This window comes from Pollicipes pollicipes, unplaced genomic scaffold, assembly GCF_011947565.3.
Source record: "Pollicipes pollicipes isolate AB1234 unplaced genomic scaffold, Ppol_2.1 Scaffold_2555;HRSCAF=2994_pilon_pilon_pilon, whole genome shotgun sequence".
Lineage (NCBI taxonomy): Eukaryota > Metazoa > Arthropoda > Thecostraca > Pollicipedomorpha > Pollicipedidae > Pollicipes > Pollicipes pollicipes.
Genome location: NW_023596136.1, coordinates 46,829,599 through 46,850,475, shown reverse-complemented (window position 1 = coordinate 46,850,475; position 20,877 = coordinate 46,829,599). Strand labels below are relative to the sequence as shown.

The 20,877-nt window shown below is 66.6% G+C and overlaps 1 protein-coding gene across 1 annotated transcript; it reads left to right on the top strand.

Moving 5' to 3' along the window:
* Nucleotides 1–437: 437 nt before the first annotated feature.
* On the top strand, nt 438–20,086 carry LOC119102129 (serine/arginine repetitive matrix protein 2-like). The gene is given in 23 exon segments (XM_037225487.1): nt 438–498; nt 2,786–2,899; nt 2,997–3,080; nt 3,083–3,210; nt 3,711–3,881; nt 5,997–6,095; nt 6,726–6,893; nt 7,140–7,346; nt 7,856–8,005; nt 9,416–9,609; nt 11,130–11,218; nt 11,511–11,617; nt 11,995–12,114; nt 12,615–12,742; nt 13,063–13,102; nt 13,138–13,319; nt 13,616–13,835; nt 14,119–14,396; nt 14,580–15,179; nt 15,646–15,917; nt 16,331–16,462; nt 17,182–17,272; nt 19,902–20,086. Coding segments are annotated over 23 exon segments (3,705 nt in total). The 3' UTR covers nt 19,972–20,086.
* Nucleotides 20,087–20,877: the final 791 nt, after the last annotated feature.

Below are 20,877 nucleotides of genomic sequence, written 5' to 3'. Positions count from 1 at the left end.
GGCCGTGACGTCCTGGCTGGGTCCAGCCGTCGTGAGTCGGGCTGCGCTGGTCCGTGGCTGCCCGTTCTACTGACGCTCAGCCCGGGACGTCGATCGACCACCCTGGATACCGGTCCGCTGTAACAAGGAGAGGTCCGCCGTACCGAGGACACCGGTCCGCCGCTTTTTGTTTCAACCGGTCGGCCGTTCTCGGCCCGCCTCTCCCGAGCAGGCGCGGGCGGCGTGTTTAGCCGGCTGCTGGGCTGGCCCGCTGACTGATGGCCCTCGCCCGGCGCGTCGCGGCCGGCGCCGCTGGCAGACGGCGTCTCAACACGGTCGACCTTCGCGGCGAGGCAGCCCGCCGCCGGCGCCGTCGCCGTGCGCCGGCTCTGTTTGGGTGGTGGCCGTGAAGAGGGCAGGCGGCGCGTCGGCCGCCGCGCCCGCCACTGGGTGGGAACATGGAGGTGGCACGGGCTTGCTGGCTGCCGCGGCGGGAAGCCGACGCTAAGTCTAAGCTATGTCAGTCCTAGTCTAAGTCAGCGGTTGACATCTGAGATGACCAAGCGAACCCGGTGGGATGGGGCGGAGCGCAGGAGCTGCCACCTGCGGCAGCCGGCGTGCGGGGACGGGCACTTTGCTGGAACAGGCACGTGCGGGGGTGCGAGGCCAGTTGCCACGGCGGAGGTCAGTGGACGGCCCGCGACGTCCCCGATTCGGGGCGAACCGACGACCCGCCGCCGTCAGACCTCCCGAAGTCGGGGCCGTCGACGGTGTGCGACGGCGACCGGGGTCGCGAGCTGGCCGAGGTGCGGCGGCGCCGACCGGTCTGCGGCCGGCCGCGCCGCCGGCTGGCACCGCCGCCCGGCTATTTCCAGCGCCGCTGACGGTCGCCGGAGGTGCCGTCGGTTCGGTGCTGTCCCGTGCGCGGCGGAGGCCGAGCTTCGGACGCTGCCAGGCGGCTCCGCGGGCGTCCGAGCCCCAGCGAGGTCGTCTCGTTGTCACTCGCAGCGGCTCTCCACCTGCACTGAGCTCCGGCTCGTGTTGTTGTATGTGAATAGTAGCACCGATAAAGGCGTGCCGGATGCCTGCGCCACAGATCAGCGCTCATCTCGTGTTATTCGATGCCAATGAAAGCAGCGCGTAACCATTTGAGCTATGCGTGACTGACTCCCAAAGAACGCCGTCGGTGCGCTTGGAAGTTGATATTATGCTGCGGCTGCCGTGCGGAAGCTCGACGTGTCAGTGGGAGGCCCTGGGGAGGCCCCGCGGGGATCGCGCAACATATCTTGGCAGCGGTGGGGGACATTGAACGGGCCTTCGGCGACCAACACTGGCGCCGGGGATCGGTGACCAGCCATGACTGCGGATGTGGTGACCTCTGCTGGTTGCCAGGGGCCGCGGGTGGAGCCGGGCGGTGCGCCAGCCGGGCGACGCCCCGCGCCGTGTTCCGAGGCTCGGCCTGGCGCCTCCCATCCCACGACCGACGACCGCAGCGGAGCGGGTCGGAGCGGTCCATTGTCCGCGGCCGGTGCATCAGATCCGGCCGCGGGGCCGGAGGAACCGCCACCGCCGCCGCCGCCGCCGCCTTCGGCTGATGTTTGGCAGCGGCTGGTCCGGTAGGGACGGCCGGCGCCGGCGCTGAGTGACGGCACGGCTGACTCGGACCGGTGCGGCCGCCGCCGCCGCCGCCGCCGCCGCCGCCCTGGCGCTCGAGCGCCGCCGGGACGGACCGGGGCGGGGCCGACCCCAGGTCGCGGCCTGGCGGGGGACCGGGGCCGAGCGGCGGCCCGCAGACGGCCCCGGCAACCGGCCGCGAGACTATCTTTGCCAGTTGTTGTGAGCAGTTGGACGAGACGAATGGCAGCAGTGGCGTTATTGCTCGCAGTGACGTTGATTAAATAATATGGAAACGGCTGTTCCTAGCAGGTAATGAGGTGTGTGGGACTTGTAGCGTCTAAGCGTCAGGCTAACGTGCAGGGAGGCAATGGTCGCTGTGCGGACGTGTGCGTGTTGGAGAGGCACGGTTACTATCCGCCCCGGCGAGGAGACGTCCGCTGGTGCTAGATGTTGACGCTGGGCCTCCTGCTACCGCAACCGTCGCCCACTACGGTTTTGGCATGCAACTGCTCTGTTTTTTACAGATGCTGAGTATATCCGCCTTCCTGTGTAATATCTTATGTGATATTCGTTATGACGTGATCCTAGACGCTACGCTGTCCGTTGCTCGCTGACCGCCGACGCTGCCCGCCCGCGTGTATTGCCCGCCGCCGACCCGTGATCCGTCCGTCTCCGCTCAGCGCTCGCTGTCTGGCGTCCGTGCCAGGCTGTCTGAAACGCCGCCATCGGCAGTCTTGGTGCCCGCTCCCTTGCCCGGTCCTGACTGCCGCTCTCCTGCCCCGTCCTGACGTTCCGCTCGGCCTTCCCCCTCCCTGGACGGCCGACCTCCTGCTCCGTCCTGATGTCCTCTCCCCTGCCCCCGTCCTGACGTCCGCTCGCCTTCCCCTCCCTGACGGCCGACTCCTGCTCCGTCCTGATGTCCTCTCCCCTGCCTCGTCCTGACGTCCGCTCGCCTTCCCCTCCCTGACGGCCGACTCCTGCTCCGTCCTGATGTCCTCTCCCCTGCCTCGTCCTGACGTCCGCTCGCCTTCCCCTCCCTGACGGCCGACTCCTGCTCCGTCCTGATGTCCTCTCCCCTGCCTCGTCCTGACGGCCGTTTACCTGTCCGGCGCCGACGCCCCCACTCCGCTGCCTTGTGCTGACGCCCCCGCTCGCCTGCCGCATGTTGACGCCCGCCTCGCCCCGGCAGGCAAGGACCACGTGTGTCGCTTCATCGGCTGCGGCCGCAACGACCGCTTCAACTACGTGGTGATGCAGCTGCAGGGGCGCAACCTGGCCGAGCTGCGGCGGGCGCAGCCGCGCGGCGCGTCGGAGTGGGGGCCGACGCCCCCCACTCCGCTGCCTTGTGCTGACGCCCCCGCTCGCCTGCCGCATGTTGACGCCCCGCCTCGCCCCGGCAGGCAAGGACCACGTGTGTCGCTTCATCGGCTGCGGCCGCAACGACCGCTTCAACTACGTGGTGATGCAGCTGCAGGGGCGCAACCTGCCGAGCTGCGGCGGGCGCAGCCGCGCGGCGCGTTCTCGCTCTCCACTACCCTGCGGCTGGGCCACCAGATCCTGCACTCCATCCAGGCTATCCACGAGGCGGGCTTCCTGCACCGCGACGTTAAGCCGGTGAGGCGGCCGTGGCGGGCCGGGCGGGGACGGCTGGTTGGGGTTGGGCTTTGGCCAAGAAGCTGGGCGGTGTGAGCTGGGGAAAACTGAGCTTCAGTGTTCTAATTTTCGGCGCATGGTGAACCGGTAGCAACAGTGCTTTGTTTGGTGTAGGGATTGTCTCTGCGTGACATGAAGCTACTGCTACTGGCGTGGGTGTGGGGATGACGCCCTGGAGTATGCTTGAAAGCAAGTGTTACTCCAGGGTACACGGTTCTCGTTACAAGGTGGCCATGTCAAACGCCACAGACGCTGCAAAGCCATCACGTCAGACATGGGCAGACATCGTGCTGACTTCATGTCCGCGCGACACGTCGACGGCTCTCGCCGCGCGCGGTCCCTGCTTCATCGCCCGCCGTCGCCGAGTCTCGCGCCACCCCGTGCGCGTCTGCCACGCCGTGTTGGCCGCGCCCTGCCCCCGGCAGCGGCGGCACTGACGGCCACCGCCCCTCCCGTTCCAGTCCAACTTCTCGACAGGCCGGCACCCGCACAACTGCAAGAAGGTCTACATGCTGGACTTCGGGCTGGCGCGCCAGTACACGAACGCGTACGGCGAGGTGCGCACGCCGCGCGCCGCCGCCGGCTTCCGCGGCACGGTCCGGTACGCGGCCATCAACGCGCATAAGAACAAGGTACGCCCGGCGTCGGCGGGCGCGGCCGAGAGTGGCGAGGACCGGCCGGAGTGTGGCGAGGACGCCGCTCGACCGCGGGGCCTGGGCGTCGTGGGGACTGACGCGTGTGAACCGAGTGACAGTGAGGTGTCGTGTCAAGCTATTTTGTTAGAAGTGAGTGATTGGTGCGGTTGTTTTGCGGGCGGTTTAGGCTTTCGGTGCCTTCATGCTCTGGATCTTGTGGTGTGCTCCCTGAGCCCACTGTCCAAGAAATGCGTTCAGCTGATCATTTTGCCCCCGGTCTTCTGGCTAAACAGACATTGGAAGGCTCGGCTCTCGTGCCGTGCAAGGCTGCCACGCGGCCTTCGCCTACCCGGCTACATCAGGATTTTAGTCTGATCAGCAAAAATAACGAGCGAGAATAGCAAACCGTGTTGGTTAGAGGTGACAAGGTCCTTTGTCTCTGCCGCTGCCCATGTGCAGACTGTTCGCCTGAAATAGTCTCCCTCTCCGGAGGGACCGGAGCGCTGTTTCGCGTCGTCACTGACTGATGGGTGCAGCGAAGCGGTTCGCCTTCCTCTTGGCCCGCGCCACTCTCCTGTATTTGCTTTATTTCTTTATGGCAAAGTGGGCCGAGTGAAGGTTGCATGCATCTAACGCGACTGCGTCTCGGTTTCCTCTCCCGGCCGGATTTCGTTGACCCCGGTAACGGCGTTTGGCGAGTGGGCCCTGTTGACTTCTGCCGCGGGCTGCCTCTGCCGTATGCAAAACATCATAAGGCTAATGCGGCTCACGCTCCAACTCGGAGCTGCTGCGCCACCGCCAAAGGTCCCAAAGCCGTCTCAGCCAGGATGAATGGTCCTGCTCGTGGTCTTGCCGATCACTGGCAGTCAAACCAGGCGGAGAACAGTCGTACGGCGCACGTCTCGACGGCTGGAGGATCTCTGCGGCTTTGCGCGCTGCGCCGTTGGCCGACCGGGCGGCGGCGGAGACGGACGGTGCCGTTTGGCCGGCCGCCGCCAGCGCTGGACGGCCGCCGTTTGGCCGCGGCGGCCGGCTGGCGGGGCCGCGCGGGACCGCGGCGCGGCCGCCTGTTTTGACTGTACCTGTTTGCGGCCGTTTTTCCCCCCCGTTGAGGCCCATTCATCAGCGTGGTCTCGACGCGGGGATGCTCTATCAGTCGGTGTGTTTACCCGAATTCGCCGAACTCGTTCCGACAGTGCCAGCCGTGTTGGCTGCGGCGGGCGGCGGCCGCCAGACGGCCCGGCCGGCGCCGCCTGGCTCCGCTCGGCTGGCGGCGTCAGATGCGCGTGCCAAGTGGGCTCCCACTGATCTCGTAGATTAGTTTGTATACGTGTCCCTGAGGATTATTTACCCTCGCTTGCGTGGAATCGTTCAAGCTGCTCGCTACTTCCGCACAAGCCGGAACCGAGCTCTCGCTAGGGGACTTATGGGCTAGGTGATACCTGTGCCATCCACACAGAGTAGGTGACGGGTGGGCTTGGGTGCAGACTTTGGGAAGTTACGGGTATGGGTACGGTTACGGCTGAGATGTTTGCGAAATACCGGGTAGATCGGTTAAGATATATTGAGCAATGTTACTGCTTGTGTTTTCTCCTGGTCTGATCAAGCTTCATTCACGCCAATTTTGTTATTATCAGTTCAGAGAATGAGGTTGAAGGTAAAATGCCCTGAAACTTTTCAATAATTTAGAACTTAAATGCTGGGAAGCGGCAAATGGGTGGGTGAGCGGTGATTGCAACTGATCAGGAATGGGTAGAGGATGGCTATGACCACGGCGCCATGAGGTAGCGCAGGGATTGTGTAGAGCAATTCTCACCTATGAATGCCTCTGGCCCTCACAGCTCAACGCTCGTTTTGCAGTCGTGTCGTTCTGCACTGCCCGGATCCCCTGCTAGTGGAGCGTCGCTCATATCCTGGCATGATGCCTTTCCCGCCTATTCTGCCTTGGCGCTCCGTCAGTGTGCACACTCCCAGTGTGTTTCGGAGCCGCTCAGCACCGCCGAACGCTCCGTCCGGTGGTGGGCGCCCGGAGCATGGGCTCGTGTGCTGACACGTCACCCCCGCCTGGTCGGCGACCGATGGGGCGCCTCTGACGGCCGCCTCGCCCCGCAGGAGATGGGACGCCAGGACGACCTGTGGTCGCTCTTCTACATGATGGTTGAGTTCGTCAACGGCTCGCTGCCCTGGCGCAAGATCAAGGACAAGGAGCAGGTGCGCCACAGGCCGAGGCCGGCCGGCGACAGCAGGGACGGGCCCCGCCGTCGCCGCCCCTCGCTCCCAGCCGCGTCGCTGGCAGCGGCCTGACGGCGCTGAAAGGCGCTGAAAGGCTGCGCCACGCCTGCCGCGCCGCTTGACGGCTGGCCGGTCCCGGCGCCATGGTAGGAGTTCCGCGGCCGGGCGGCGGGCTGGGGAGGGCGCCGGCGTGAGTCGCCGTGTGGTGGACCGCGCCGACAGGCGAGCAAGGGGGAGGGAGCGTTGTCGGCGCCAGTGGCGTCCCTCCGCCTGTCGAGTTGGACTCCACCTCTGCCTCCGCTGTGAGACCTCGGCGGCAGACGCCTCGCCGCCGCGCGTGACGTCACGTCTGACGTCACGCGACGTCACCGGCAGCGGCGGCCCGGCCGTCTGCCAGCGGGCCGATTTAGCGCGCGCGGTGTGCGCTCGCGTGCGGGAGGGCTGAGTTGTGGGCGCCCGGCGTCGGCCGAGCGGGCCGTTTGGCGTCGGGCCTGCCGCCTTGCTTCTGGGTAACGCACAGTTGGTGTGGCTGTTGGCCGAGGATGGCGCAGTGGTCGTCACCCCGGCTGTGCCCTGGCCGCCGCCGCGCTGACGCCGCTCCGGCCGCAGGTGGGCATCATGAAGGAGGAGTACAACCACTACCAGCTGCTGAAGCACCTGCCGTCCGATTTCCGCCAGTTCCTGGAGCACATTCAGTCGCTCGACTACTATGACAAGCCCGACTACGCTATGCTGTCGGGCCTGTTTGAGCGCTGTATGAAGCGGCGGGGGGTCAAGGTCAGTTGGTCGGTCACTTCGCCACGCCACAGCTTTTTGTTGGGTTTTGCTATGATAGTACATCAATGAGAGGTTTTTGCTGCACTTTTGATGGTTAAAGAGCGTTGTTGATAAGCATACCGCTATGAAGAGGATTTACTTACTCATCATTTGCTTTTTCGCCTTAATTGTGGTCCGTTTTGGAGCGCATGCACACGATCCTCTTGCCGTGCTGTCGTGTCCGACGGTGGCGCGCCGTGCCCACAGGAGAGCGACGCGTTCGACTGGGAGAAGGCGGCGGCGGAGACCGCACCGGCCGGCGGCCCGGCCTCGACGCCGGCTATCATCAGCAAGCCGGCCGCCTCGTACCAGACGGACCTGGGCAGCGCCGCTTGCGACAACCAGGAGAACTACCGGCCGCCGACAGCCACCTCGGCACAGCAGCCGCGGCTCGCTACTGACACACGGGAGAAGGTGACGCCGACACTGGCACTGACACCGACACCGACACCGACACTGACACTGATACCGGCACCGACACTGGCACTAACACCGGCACCGACACCGATTCCAGCCGGCGGTCGCTGCCTGTTGCTGACACCTGGAAGAAGTGTCGCGCTAACGCCAAAACCGACACAGGCACACGCGAGAAAGTTCAGCGACTGAGGTATATACCGACACGCTGGGGAAGACGTGCCGACACCGCTTTCGGCCCTCATCCGCGGCTGGTCACCAACTACCAAGGAGGACACGTTGACACCGACGGGCACGAACACAGCGTCTTAGACTACTCAGGAAGTGACCGGCCAACTCCAGATCACTACCTCGTCGATTTTCGCACTTGAAGCGAACTTGACGCCCTGAGGCCTGCCCCGCGCCGCGTTGGGTGACCCGCCGCACACCCGCTCTCGCCACGCGGCTCGCCGCCGCGCGCAGCACACGACTCGTCTCATGCCGGCGGCTTGACCCCGCTCCACCGGCAGGTGCTGGTGGACAACAACCGCAACGCCACCAAGGTGGGCGCCGGCGACGACCCGTCGCCGAAGAAAGCGCGTCCGGACCAGGAGGGCAACCCGCCGCGGCGGCCGGTGGCCAAGCTGCGGCTGAGCGCTCTGGAGGCGGCCGACGGCACGCAGGAGGTGCAGGCCGGCGTCGCCGCGGGTCACCGACGGACAGGTCAGCCGGCCGCGGCGGCTGGAGGGTCATGCAGGGCCGCCACCGACGGAAGGATTACCGACGGACGGGTCAGACGGCCGCGGCGGGTGGAGGGTCGTGCAGGGACGGTTCACCGACGGAAGGGTTACCGACGGCCGGGTCAGACGGCCGCGGCGGGTGGAGGCTCGGGAGGGGACGGGTCACCGACGGACGGGTCAGACGGCCGCGGCGGGTGGAGGCTCGGGAGGGGACGGGTCACCGACGGACGGGTCAGACGGCCGCGGCGGGTGGAGGCTCGGGAGGGGACGGGTCACCGACGGACGGGTCAGACGGCCGCGGCGGTGGAGGCTCGGGAGGGGACGGGTCACCGACGGACGGGTCAGACGGCCGCGGCGGGTGGAGGGTCGTGCAGGGCCGGTGACCGACGGACGGGTCAGCCGGCCGCGGCGGCTGGAGGCTCGTGAAGGGACGAGCCACCGACGGAAGGGTTACCGACGGACGGGTCAGACGGCCGCGGCGGGTGGAGGCTCGGGAGGGGACGGGTCACCGACGGACGGGTCAGACGGCCGCGGCGGGTGGAGGCTCGGGAGGGGACGGGTCACCGACGGACGGGTCAGACGGCCGCGGCGGGTGGAGGCTCGGGAGGGGACGGGTCACCGACGGACGGGTCAGACGGCCGCGGCGGGTGGAGGCTCGGGAGGGGACGGGTCACCGACGGACGGATCAGACGGCCGCGGCGGCTGGAGGCTCGGGAGGGGACGGGTCACCGACGGACGGGTCAGACGGCCGCGGGCGGGTGGAGGCTCGTGCAGGGACGGGTCACCGACGGACGGGTCAGACGGCCGCGGCGGGTGGAGGCTCGGGAGGGGACGGGTCACCGACGGACGGGTCAGACGGCCGCGGCGGCTGGAGGCTCGTGAAGGGGCGGGTCACGGCCAGCGGACGGACAGGTGGATGTTCGTGCCGCGGCTGTGCCTAAGGCGTACTTTTGCTTGTCGTCGTACATCCGGTCTGTTCGGGAGGGGATTGATGTGGTGCTCTTTTAATGTGTGTTGGCCGTGCGTATGTCGGTCGTCGCGATCAAAGGGATTACAAGGGTAGAAGGGTCATGACGGAACGGAGCGGAAGGTGCAACGTACGTAAACGTCGCTGGATAGGAGTCACAAACAGATAAGTCAGAGGAGCCCATGACTGTGTAAGAAACATTGACAACCAGTACAGGTCACATCTCCGCGAACGTCGTCAGTCGCTCCTCAGCATACTGGCCCGTACACGACTGCCTCGCCATCCAGACGCCCTTCCCCCGCCGTCCCCCCTCCCCCCCCCCCCCTCATGTGCCAACGGGGTATCCCTCGGCCTGGCCCTGCTGACCGTGTCGGCGTCGTCAGGAGGTGAGCGGCCGCAGCACGGAGGCGCGCACCGGCCGCCTGGACGTGTCGGTGCCGTCGACGCCGCAGCAGAGCGGCCCGGCCGGCTCCGAGGCGCCGCTCACTGGCACCGAGCGCGAGACGGGCCGCCGGGAGCGGCGCGACCACCGGCGCCGCTTCCACTCGGCCGGCAGCCGGAACCGGTCAGTCTCACGGTCGGTACAACTCGCGCGCTCGCGCTCGTTGGCTTGCGTTTGCCGTGCGCTGGGCCCGTCGGTGCCGCGTGCCCGACTGCCGGCCCGCCTGCTCGCCTGTCTGTCTGTGTCTACCTGCCTGCTCGCCTCTGTCTGTATGTCTGTGGCCCGCGCGTCTGTCTGGCCGACTGTCTGCTCCCCGTCCGGCGGTGTGTTGAGGACTCCGCGAGCCGGCGCGCCTGGCCGCAGCGCTGCACTCGTTCGATCAGTGACGCCTCGGGCGCGGCCCGCCGCCGGCGCCGGCGTGGGAGCGGCGCAGCTGGCGCGCGGTGCATGCCGTCAGCCCCGGTCACCTCGCGCGCTGTGCTGGCCGCGTCTCGGTGGCCCGCTGGGTGGATCCCGGTAGACGGCGCGCGTTCTCTGATGGATCCCCGCAGCGGGCTCGGTCGTCCTGCGGTTTTGTAGCCGGCAGGTTTTACACAGAAAATCACGCCTTCTGGTTTGGTGCGACGTATATTGGCTTGTAAAGGCTTGTGCGGCGTAACTTCGCTTGTCTTTTGCTGTTCTGAGCTCGGTCACCGCTGTGTTGACCAGCGGAGGCGCGTTTTCCTCTGCTTGTGTTTGAGTGATCTGACGTGAACTTTTTGTAGCATAGATAGCATCCTGAGTTTGCGGACGACAGGCAGTCTAAGGAACGCCAGTACCTTGCCCGGTCGCTGTTGTACGCGGAACGGCGTAAGCTGCGGCCAGAATGACCGATCAGCAACAGTGCCTGCGCTGTAACGCTGCACATGAGCGCTGTAGATAACTCTGCATGTTCTGATTGGTATGTTTGATGAGCATGTTTACTGAATATCGTGCTCTCCAAACTTCCAGTTACGTGCTTTAGTTATGGACGGACAGGGCACTGTTGTATTAGACCGGATGTCTGGCTGGGGTGAATTCGGCGGAGTTCCTCATAATGGCGGCCGAAGGCGTTACCTTAGTGTGTGGCATGATGTACGGGAATGGCCTTCGCCGTTGGAGAATACCAAGTAAAACGCTCATTTTGGTTAGCGTTATAACACATTTGATGTAGGGTATGGATCCTTTGAATATTGTTGTGTTGCGATGCCGTCCCACTGTATCTATAGCGCCTATATTGCGTGTGACTGGCCGGTGACGGCGTCGCCAGGTTTCAGAGCAGCCTAGTGTCCCGTCAGTGCCCCCGCCTGTCCCGTCCCTGCGCTGCCCAGTGTCTCGCCAGCGTCCCCCGTCCGCGCCGTCCCTGCGCTGCCCAGTGTCTCGTCAGCGTCCCCCCGTCCGCGCCGTCCCTGCGCTGCCCAGTGTCCCGTCAGCGTCCCCCCACCTCGCCCCGTCTCTTGCGCTGTGCAGTGTCCCGTCAGCCCCCTCCCCTCCCCTCCCCTCCCCTCCCCCGTCCGCCCGCCCGCCCGCCCGCCCCGTCCCTGCACTGCCCAGTGTCTCGTTAGCGTCCCCCCGCCTCGCCCCGTCTCCCGCGCTGTCCGGCGCCGCCTGAGTGCCGTCTGTGCCGTCGCTGACAGGCTCAGCCTGCACCGGGACGTGAGCGTGACGCAGTTCGCCGTGGCCGACGACGACAACGTGTCCCAGCAGGCCACCAAGGGCGGCGGAGGTCAGTCGAGCGGGGGCGACGGCTGGGCTCGCGGTAGCAGGCGGAACGGGCGACGCCTGCCATGGCACGCCGGCCGGTGGGGTTGTAGTGCGAATTTGTGATAAGACTTGATATTACAAAGAATTGCTTAACTGCCGGTTTACGGCGTTTTGAGTTGAAAGTTTTATGTTGAGTTAGTGACCTGCAATATGCTCGGAGATGCTGGTCATAGTATGTTGTATTGCGAAATAACGATTGCGTTGCCGGTACTGGGGCCGGGTTCCGCTGACCCCGGCCCTCCTCTGTGTCGCAGGCATGACGCTGGCCTCCCAGTGGAAGTCGGGCTTCGATGACTCGGAGGCCGAGACGGACCACGAGGCCGCCGAGCAGGGACTGCAGAGTCCCGAGCACAGGAAACAGGTCCGCACGCGCTCCCCGCCGCCTTCCCCGCAGATGGCGAGGGCCGTTAGCCTCTGCACCGATGGCGCGTCGGCGGAGACTGGGCTCTTGGTGGGGTGCTCGCCTCCACGTTAACGGTTCATGGGTGGGTGTATGTAACGGTGTATCGCAATGTTCGATATTATTTTATTGGAAGCCGTGTGCGCTGGAACTCCGCAGCAAACTAGGCAGGGACTGATGGAATGCAGCATAAACGTTGCATGGACGAAATGACGCGCCTTTTCCACTCGGGGGTGTGACGTTACCCGCGTGGGCCAGGGGCGACGCCAGCCGACGTATGATCTGGCCCGCGTGACCCCGTGACCTGGCCTGACCGGAGCGCGACCTGTGCTCGGCAGGCTGCAGAGGCGGCGTCAGGTGCCGGCCGGGCGGCGCGCTCGGCTGCCGGCGGCCCGCCACCGCCGCCCAACACGTTCTTCGTTCCGCTGCTGCTCATCAAGTCGCGGCTCCGTTGCCAGGTAGCGTGAGGGGCCGGCCGGCGCCCCGCCTGGGCGACGTCGGCCGGGCAGCTGGTGCCCCGCTCTGTTGTCCATACTGTCTCAGAAAGGTGCTTGTGAGAGAAGCCGCTTCGGTTTCGGTGCAGAGTCCAAGTGATCTGCTCTTTGAAAGTTTGGGTCGCGCCGTCCGTTTCCTTGTCAGTGTCATGCTTTGAAGCGCGTTGTTTACAATGTTTTGCTTATTTGGCCAGATGAGTGGTCTGGATGGGCTTGAGTCTATTCGTGTATGTGCCATGGCCAAGAACGAGTGACTCGGAGGTATAATTTATCGGTAGCTGGGCTGTCCGGTACTGCTAAAAGCGGACAGCGGGCGCTGAATGCTTAAGACGCATACTGATGTCGAGTGAACGGCGCAGCTCACCAGCGCCGTGCGAGGACTAGCAGCGAGAGTCCAGCGCGCGCTCCAGCTCAGCGTGAGGTCTGTGCGCACCGTGCGTGACGCTGGCGCCGCTCCGCCCCAGGTGGGCGCCGCGCAGGCGTTGCCGCTCGAGTACCTCAACCTGGAGATCGCCGCCGTGCCCGTGGACAGGAGCCGCGGCGAGGGCCTGCCGCGGTCGTGGTCCAACCCCCAGCTGTCGCCACACATACGGTCAGTGGCGGCGGCCGGGTCGGGACCGCGGCGGCGGCGCAGGGCCGTCCACGACGAGCGCCTGTCAGACGTTGGGAGGGCGGCGGCGGCGGCGCATGCCGGCTCGGCACGGGGCTGGTCGTGGCGGTTTGGGGTCGTGTGTCGCGTTCAGCTCCTGAGATTGAGACGCGCTTATGAGCTTCTGCCGCCGGCCAGTCGGTGGCGCTGGCTGTCGGCTTTGCGCCTGTCGATGTGCGGGCCGCCTCTCCCGGAGTCCCCTCGGTCCGCCGGTGATGTCACGTGCCGTGACGTCACCTGGAAGCGGCGCCGGCCTCGCCGAGGGCCGGCCTGGACACGCCCATGACCCGGCTGCCGCGGTCCGTGACGCCGGCCGCCTCCCGCAGGCCGGCCTGGAGCCGCCGCTGCTGCAGCAGGCCACCTTCGATGACGTCGTTTACGAGGTGGACGTGGTGCGGAACGTGGCGGCGGTGGTACCGCCGGCCGCGGTCGCGCCGACTCCGGCGCCGGCGCCGCTGCCGCCGGCGCCGGGCTCGCACCGCGCCCCGGCGCCGCCCAAGACTCCACCGCCGGTCAACAGGTGGGGCTCCGGGGCGGTCGCGGGGTCGTCGTCCGTCCCTGACTGACCGACGGCGACGGAGAGTCGCTGGCGATGGTGGGAGGGAGTCGTTTGGCGAAGTAGTGTGTGCCTGGCAGACTAGGTGTCACCCAAATACTTCCATCTTTCGAGGATGGCTGTTGATGGCTCGCTGTCGCTGCGTGGGCTCGGGTAGAATCATCGCCACTCGCTCCTGTATTGTCACGTTTGGCCGGCTGCGGACGTCACCGCTACGCACGCACGTCCGCTGACTCGGCCGCCGTCGCCGCCGCCGCCAGGACCGTGTCCATGGAGTCGGACGTCAGTCCGCAGCACATGCTGCCCGTCTCGGGCAAGCTGGAGATCCGCGTGTTCGACAAGTCCGAGTCGCGGCGCTCGGATTCGGCGCCGCCGCCGCCGCCGGCCGTGCCCGCCATCGCGGTGGTGACGCCCGCCGCCGCCGCCGCCCCCGCCGCGGTCGCCGCCGCCGCCGCCGCCGCCGGCGCCCAAAGCAATCAGGTGAGTCGGCCGCCGTCAGCGGTTTTGTAGCCGCCGGCTGGACTTTCGTAATTGGTTTAGCCGTGTCTGACAGTAATCTAATGGAGTGCTCGGAGTTTGCGAGGCAGTCTGGCGGAGAAATTCTGCGAACTCGTTGGTCCTTTGGAGGTGGCTTATGGGCTCGGCTAATCGCCTCTCAGCTGTCAAGTCAGCGGCCACCGTTGCGTGTAGCGCGCTGCAGAGTTTGAGGTTGTCGGGTGTTGAGGCCGTGCGGCGTCTAACGGGCGGCTTTGGTCGTCCCCAGACGAACAGCGTCGCCCGTCTGGAGGAGGTGCGCGCGCCGGCGCGCTCCTCCTCGCCGCGCCTGAAGAGCATCCTGAAGAACAAGTCTGAGCGTAACCTGGCCGGCAAACTGGAGCAGGCGGAGCGGGCCGCCTCGGACGGCAATGCAATCCCCAAGAATAAGAGCTCGCCTTGCCTGGCGGAGCAGCTGGGCCGCTACTTCGAGACGCCGGCGGCACCGCCGGCCGACGTGCCGCACATCCAGGTAACGCCGCACAACGAGCCGCCGCCGCCGCCGCCGCCGCGCGCCGCCCAGCGCGCGGTGCGCTCGCCGCCCCCGGCCGCGCGCCGCGCCGCGCCCAGCACAGACACGTCATCCAGCCGCAGCCGCGACTCGCCGGCCAAGGGCGGCGAGTCGGCCGAGCCGCCGGCGCCGGCCGAGCCGCGCGCGCCGCCGCCGCCGCGGCCAGCTGACGAGTCGAGCGCCTTCTACGACGCGGCCGACGAGAGCCGCGCGCGCCTGGCCACCTCGCGCAGCCGCTCGCGCATCGACGAAAACGAGACGTCGCGCAACGAGAGTTTCGGCACGGCGGTGCCGCCCGGCGCGTCCGAGGCCGGCGACGAGCGCGACTACGAGACAGTCGGTTTCTCGTTCGCCACGGCGCGCGAGAGTCCGCGCACGGTGCGCCGCCGCATCGGCGTCGTCACGCCGCCGCCCGAGTTCCAGAACGACCCACATGACTCGCAGTCGACCACCGGCGAGGGCACAGCGCGCGCCGAGTCGCCGGGCCGCGGCCGGCGGCGCAGCGGCGGCGGCGCCGCCGAGCCGCCGCCACCGCCGCTCAGCGGCGCCGCCAAGCGCCACTCGCTGGATAACCTGCTGGACGACCGCAAGATCTCGGTGATCAGCGTGCAGGAGCTGGGCGCCGTGCTGCGCGGCCAGCGCGCGCCGGCCGCGCGCGCCTTCCACAGCGACGACAGCCTGGTGGACGGCGGCGAGCCGGAGCGGCGCCGGCGCGCCCAGCTCAGCGCCGACGTGGACGCCGAGAGCGAGGCGTCAGAGCCGCCGCTCATCACCAGGAGGTGAGCACGGCGGCAGGCGGGCGCCGGCCGGGACGGGGCGAGGTGGGGCCCGCGGGTGTCGCTTGAGAGACGAGTGCGTGGGTGAGCGGTGGCGCGTTGCCGATTGAGCAGACCTACTCAGCAGCCGCGGATGCTGTGGTCACTCTGCGCAAGTGCTCTTGCACTTTCGTTCGTGATTTTTGAGCTGTGTAGTGCGGGACAGGTGTCAGTAACTATGGTTTTGTATGCTTGTTTGCGTCGGAGACGCCTTCCGCATGCACATTTCTCTTACGTTTCGATGCCTTGACACACAGCCACAGCCTTACAGCGGCTCTTCCCTCTTCGGTTAACACGCCCTCAAACAGGCGATATGTGGCAGCAGAGATCCGAACAGGCACCGGACGTGTCTTCGCCTGGGCCCCGCACCGCTGCGCCTGGCCCGTGCCTGCTGGAGATGTCCCTGACCCCGCCCCATCCCCGTCCTCAGGCGTCACTCGGCGCGCGAGCTGCACTCGACCACGCCCACCACGACGAGCACGGCGTCGTCGGCGGCCGAGCCGGCGCCGCGCCCGGCGGCCGGGCGGCGCGGCCGCCTCAGCTCGTCGCCGGAGCCGCTGTCGGCGCCGCGCCGGCCGCAGCCGCAGCCGCAGCCGCCCTCGCTCTACGTGCAGCAGGTGCTGGGCGGCTACAGTCCGCGCCGCGAGCTGCACGCGCCGGCCGGCGCCCAGCGCTCCTCCTACAGCCCGGCGCCGAGCGGCGGTGAGTGGCGCTGGCGGGGCAAGGGGAGGGGGCGCGTGTTGGCTGTCGCCCGCAGCCGGCGTCGCTTCTCGTCCCCGCGCACGTCGTGGTGTTCCTCTATCCGTCACATATATACTTCATCGGCCAGCGGGTTTGTTGCGGAATGGCGAAGGCGGCGTCTGAGGTGGGCTGCCTCGGAGGCGGCTGAGCGCTGCTGACGGGACGCAAGGTAAGTCTGTGTAATGACCCGGTCACCGGCACCGGTCACAGCTCCGACCCTTGTACGATGTGCCGACCCAAGCGGCCTGTGGCGCCACACTGCCGCGCCAGGTCCTGCTCGCTCCGTCGCCCTGGGAGTCGAGCCGCCGCCGGTCCCGTGCTGGGCGTGCGCCTGTGCGCGGAGCTCGTGTGACTTGCCCGCCGGCTGCCGGCAGCCTATTACGACTCGCCCCGGTACGACTCGCACCTGGGCGTCTCCAACTGGGGACTGCAGAAGTCCAGCTCGTCCTCGGCCTGCCACCAGGGTTACCACACCATGCCGTCACGCATCAGGCCACCGGTCACAGGTCAGGGTCGTCACGGCACGCCGTGTGTCCGAGTGCTGGTGACAGGTCGCGGCAGCTGAGTGGTGTGACGGAGCTGGGTGTCGATGACTGCGGTTTGGCTGGAGATGCCCTGGTTTGATTCCCCGCAGGAGACGTTCACTGGCTTGGGCTTCGACCAGCGTTGACAGCGCCAGTAACTTCAGTGGCGTCGTGCGTGTTAAGTATGCAACAGCGGCTGTCATGATTACCATGCAGGCGTATGTGTTTACGAGTGCCCCATGTGGCCTCACGAACGTCCCATGCACCCCCCGACGCCGGCAGACACGGCGTCTCGGTGCAGTGCTGTTTGTTCGGGGCACGCTCACTACTCGCCGGTGGCCGCGCAGACTCGCTCCAGGACCAGTGCCGATAACTCTCATTATAATCTTGTGGCGCGAGTGCCCGTGTGCACTGGTGCCGGCTCCAGCACGTCCCGTAACCATACAGCTTTCGTGCACACATCCCCGTACCATGAACCCACGTCACCTTCCGATGCTCGGGTGCACCCGCACCAGTTCCAGTACCAGTCTCCTGTAGCCCCCCCCCCCCTCCCCTCTCGCACCGACCCCGACACGGGTCCCCCTCGTGACCGGCCGTCGCTCGTGCAGACTCGTACCGGTACCGGTACCAGTCTCTCGTGTAAACCCCCTCGCACCGACCCCGACACGGAACCCTCTCCTGACCGCCCGTCGCTCGTGCAGACTCGTACCGGTACCAGTCGCCGAGTCGGGACGACACGAGCCTAGACGGCTGCACGCCGGCGTTGCGCCGCCGCCGCCAGGGCGCCGACAAGTACGTGGCCGACGACGCCCAGCTGGGCTCGCGCTTCCAACGGCGGCCGCAACCGGCCGCGCGACGCCGTCTCCGTCCAGCCGGCCGTGCCGCCGCGCACCCGCCAGAGGTGAGACCCAACGCTTGGGCAGCGGCGGCGGTGGGAGCGGGGGGGGGGGGGGGGACCTGGACGGGGGTAAGACCCGGCCCGTGGGAGCGGCGGCGGCGGGAGCGGGGAGAACCCGGACGGGGGTGAGACCCAACGCTTGGGCAGCGGCGGCGGCGGGAGCGAGGAGGACCTGGACAGGGGTGAGACCCGGTCCGTGGGAGCGGCGGCGGTGGGGGCGGGAAGGGTCCGGAGGGGGTGAGGCTCGATCGAAGGAAGACCCGAGGATTTAGGGAGATCACGTAGGTAAGGTGCTGTTTCATGGAGGCGGAGGGCATGACTAGGACTGCAGGAGTAGGGAAGGCTTTGTGAACGCAATGAGGGACAGGATATTTGGGAAGGGAAAGACGATCAAGCGAGCGTTCGGTTAGGGCGGCAGTGTAGGGATCTTTAGACGGATAAGGCAGGAATCGGACCTGGTTTAATGAAGATTAGAGGGGCCACGACCGGCCGACTACAGTATTAATTCAATGCGACATGTGTCCTAATGTCCAAACGGGCAAGAAAACCGAGAGCGCCCCAGTCCTGTGTTTATTGTTCTTATCGACGATTTGGTAGAGCAGAGGTTAGGTTGGTGCTGTGAAGCACGCCGGAAAGCTTGCTGTAAGCGGTGTTGGGAAGGATGCAACTCAAAATAGTCGTGTAGGCGCGGGATACCGGGCTAAATTCTGCTCGGATGACCGGGGGGAGGGGGGGCTGGCAAAGATGGCGTCGGCAGGCATGGCAGCTGCCGTTCACCTTCGGCCTGCCTACCGGGGCTTCGAGCGGCCCGGTAAGTTGTGTTTGGCAGCGTGTCGTGTTGACTTAACAAACTAACTCTAACCGTTTTGCGCAACGGCCCTCGGCCTGTTTTCTCCCGCGAGGTGGTCGCGCTCCCTCCATCTGAGTCCCGCACTGGCCGAGCATATGTGCGCCCTTTCACCCTGTAATCCGTCGCCGCCTATAGCCCGCCTCTCACAACTGCGCCTGACATCCTGACGCACGTGTCGTTGTCACGCGTGTCAGCCGGCGTGTCCCTGTCACCCACATCATCCCGGCCTGCGTCTGTCACGCGTTTATTCTGTTGCGTGCTTGTCATCTTTCCAGCGGTGACAGTTTGTCGTACGTTCCCCCCTCCCAAGCGTGTCGCCCTGACACGGGCGACACGCTTGAGTGCCCCGCCCAGCGTGCGCCTGGCCGGGTGTCCCTGCGCCGCACTGACTCGCCTGCATGCGCGCGTGCCACTAACGGGCCGGGGTGGCGGCAGCGGCGGCGGCGGCGCCGGCGGCCGGCCGCGCCCCTCCGACGGGCACAGCTCCGGCGTCAGCACCGAGTCGACGCGCTCGGAGGGCGGCGCGCCGGGCCGGCGGCGCGACGAGGCCAGCAGCGACAGTGAGAGTCTGTCGGCGCGCGAGCCGGCCGTCGTGCCGCACCCGCCGGCCGGACCGCCGCCGGCCGGCGCCGAGATCGCCGCCAGGTGAGGCGTCGCGCCGGCCGGGCAGAGGCTGCCCAGGCGAGCCCGCGGAGAGGGTGCTCTAGCCGGCCTGACGGCTCGTTGCTCCGGCGAGGTGGCAGCGTTCCAGTGCGCCGGCTGCGGTGGTGGCCGTGTTTGACGGCCGGGCGGTGGTGGCCGGAGGTGGGCGGGACGTTTACGGGAGGTGTGGTGAGGTGCTGGCCACCGGGCCAGGGCTCCGGAGTGCGCCGGTGGTGCTCCCAGGCGGGACAGCGACGGGGGAGGGGGTGCCGCCTTGGGCCAGGTTCCACCAAGTCGGCAGATATTAACGTGGCAGTAAGGGGTGGGAACCAGGGGCTTGACCAAGATGTTCTCCATAGCAGGCTCCTGGCGGCCTGAATCGGGCTTTTTCACTATATAAGATGATGTTAGCGTGTGCGCGACATGGCGGGGAAATTGGAGACGCCAGGTCCCGGCGGCTGACATTCGGCGTTCGTTGGCAGTCCAGCCGCACTGACGGTAAGTGGCCCCTCCCCCCCCCCCCCCGTGGCGATCGGCACCTGCGCGCCTCGTGTGACGTGTGGCGGAGGTCCGGCGACAGACCCGGTGGCCTTGTCGGAGCTCCGGCTGTCACGGTCACCGGCGCCGTCGACGTCACGGCGGTGCCGAGCTGCGTGTCACTAACCAACAGCATGCCCTGCATTCGGTCATCGACTTGTGCCAGCGGCAGTGGAAGGGTGTCGCAGGTGACGGCGTGTCCATGGCTGGCCCCGCGTCCTGTCAAGGAAGTTGGGTCTCCAACGTGTACGGCGTAGCGCTACAGTCGTCTCATTCTTGTTCGGTCATATCACTTTCAGTGACTTCGATTTGTTGTGGATTTACCAAACTGCTAGCCCCGCACAGTCTGCCGCAGCGGAGTCTTGTTAATGCGTCGCAGTTGTCGTTGATGCGCCGCTCGCCGCGTGCAGTCTTGAGCGCTTGTTCGGTGTGCCCATGAACGTGTAGAGCCTGCCTTCGCACTATCACTGGGAGGAGCAGGCCTTACTTTACAGACGTCGGCGGTACCGGCCTGCCGCTGTGGACGAGGTCTCGCCGCTGAACCACGTACTGCCGCGCCACTGAGAGAGATACGGGAACTCCGTCTTCCTCCGGCCGATCACAGATGTCGCCACCGCAGCACCCATCGGCCACTCGACGGCTGGCCACCGAACTGAGGAATCGCTACGCCCATGATAGATGTCGTAGTGATGCCGACATCGGCAAGAAACATTGAGTTGACGCGACGCTTTTTTGAGGTGATTTCTTACGATGTGCAGGTGTTGAATCTAGTCCCCGTTCATTAGCGTTAGTCCTGCGTCTCACCTCCAGATATCTGGCGGATAGATGCATAGACACCGTTACCCAGCTGTAGCTCGAGGGCTGCTGGTGCACTGGGTTACGGCTACCTCCGATCGTCCCATTTACCAGCAGTTTCTGGGAACGTTATATATTAATGTTGATGTACCACCCGAATGCTCTATATAAACAATCCGCGTGCGTCCGTCTTATATATACCTGCATTGAAAGGCAACGCATCTATTTATTGTGACGCTCACCGGACGACCGGCGGGCAAATCATGTGATCGAGCCGTTGACGAATGCCTACTTACGAGTGAGACTGGCGTCCTGTCACTGTGTTTTGATTTGCTTGTGAGGCCCGCGGCCCGCGTTGCTGACCGAGCCTGGCCGCGGGCACCGGATCTCTGGCGGCGCGCGCGCGCGCGCGCGCGAACGAAGCTAGTCCCTGATGTAGTCAGAGGGGTGGACGCGGGCTCGCGTTGTTGGCGCGGCCGGCGGCGGCCGGTGCCCCTCCGGCCGCCGCATTCATACTCATTAGGTTGTCTTTCAAATCGGCGCAGGCAGCGCGCGCGCGCGGCCACGTCGCGGCCCGCGGACGCGGCGCCGGCGCGCGTGCCGCTCCCTGCGCCCCTTCCGTTGGGTGGAGAGGCGACGCGCAAACCCCGGTGGTCCCGGCCGCGCGCGGTATGG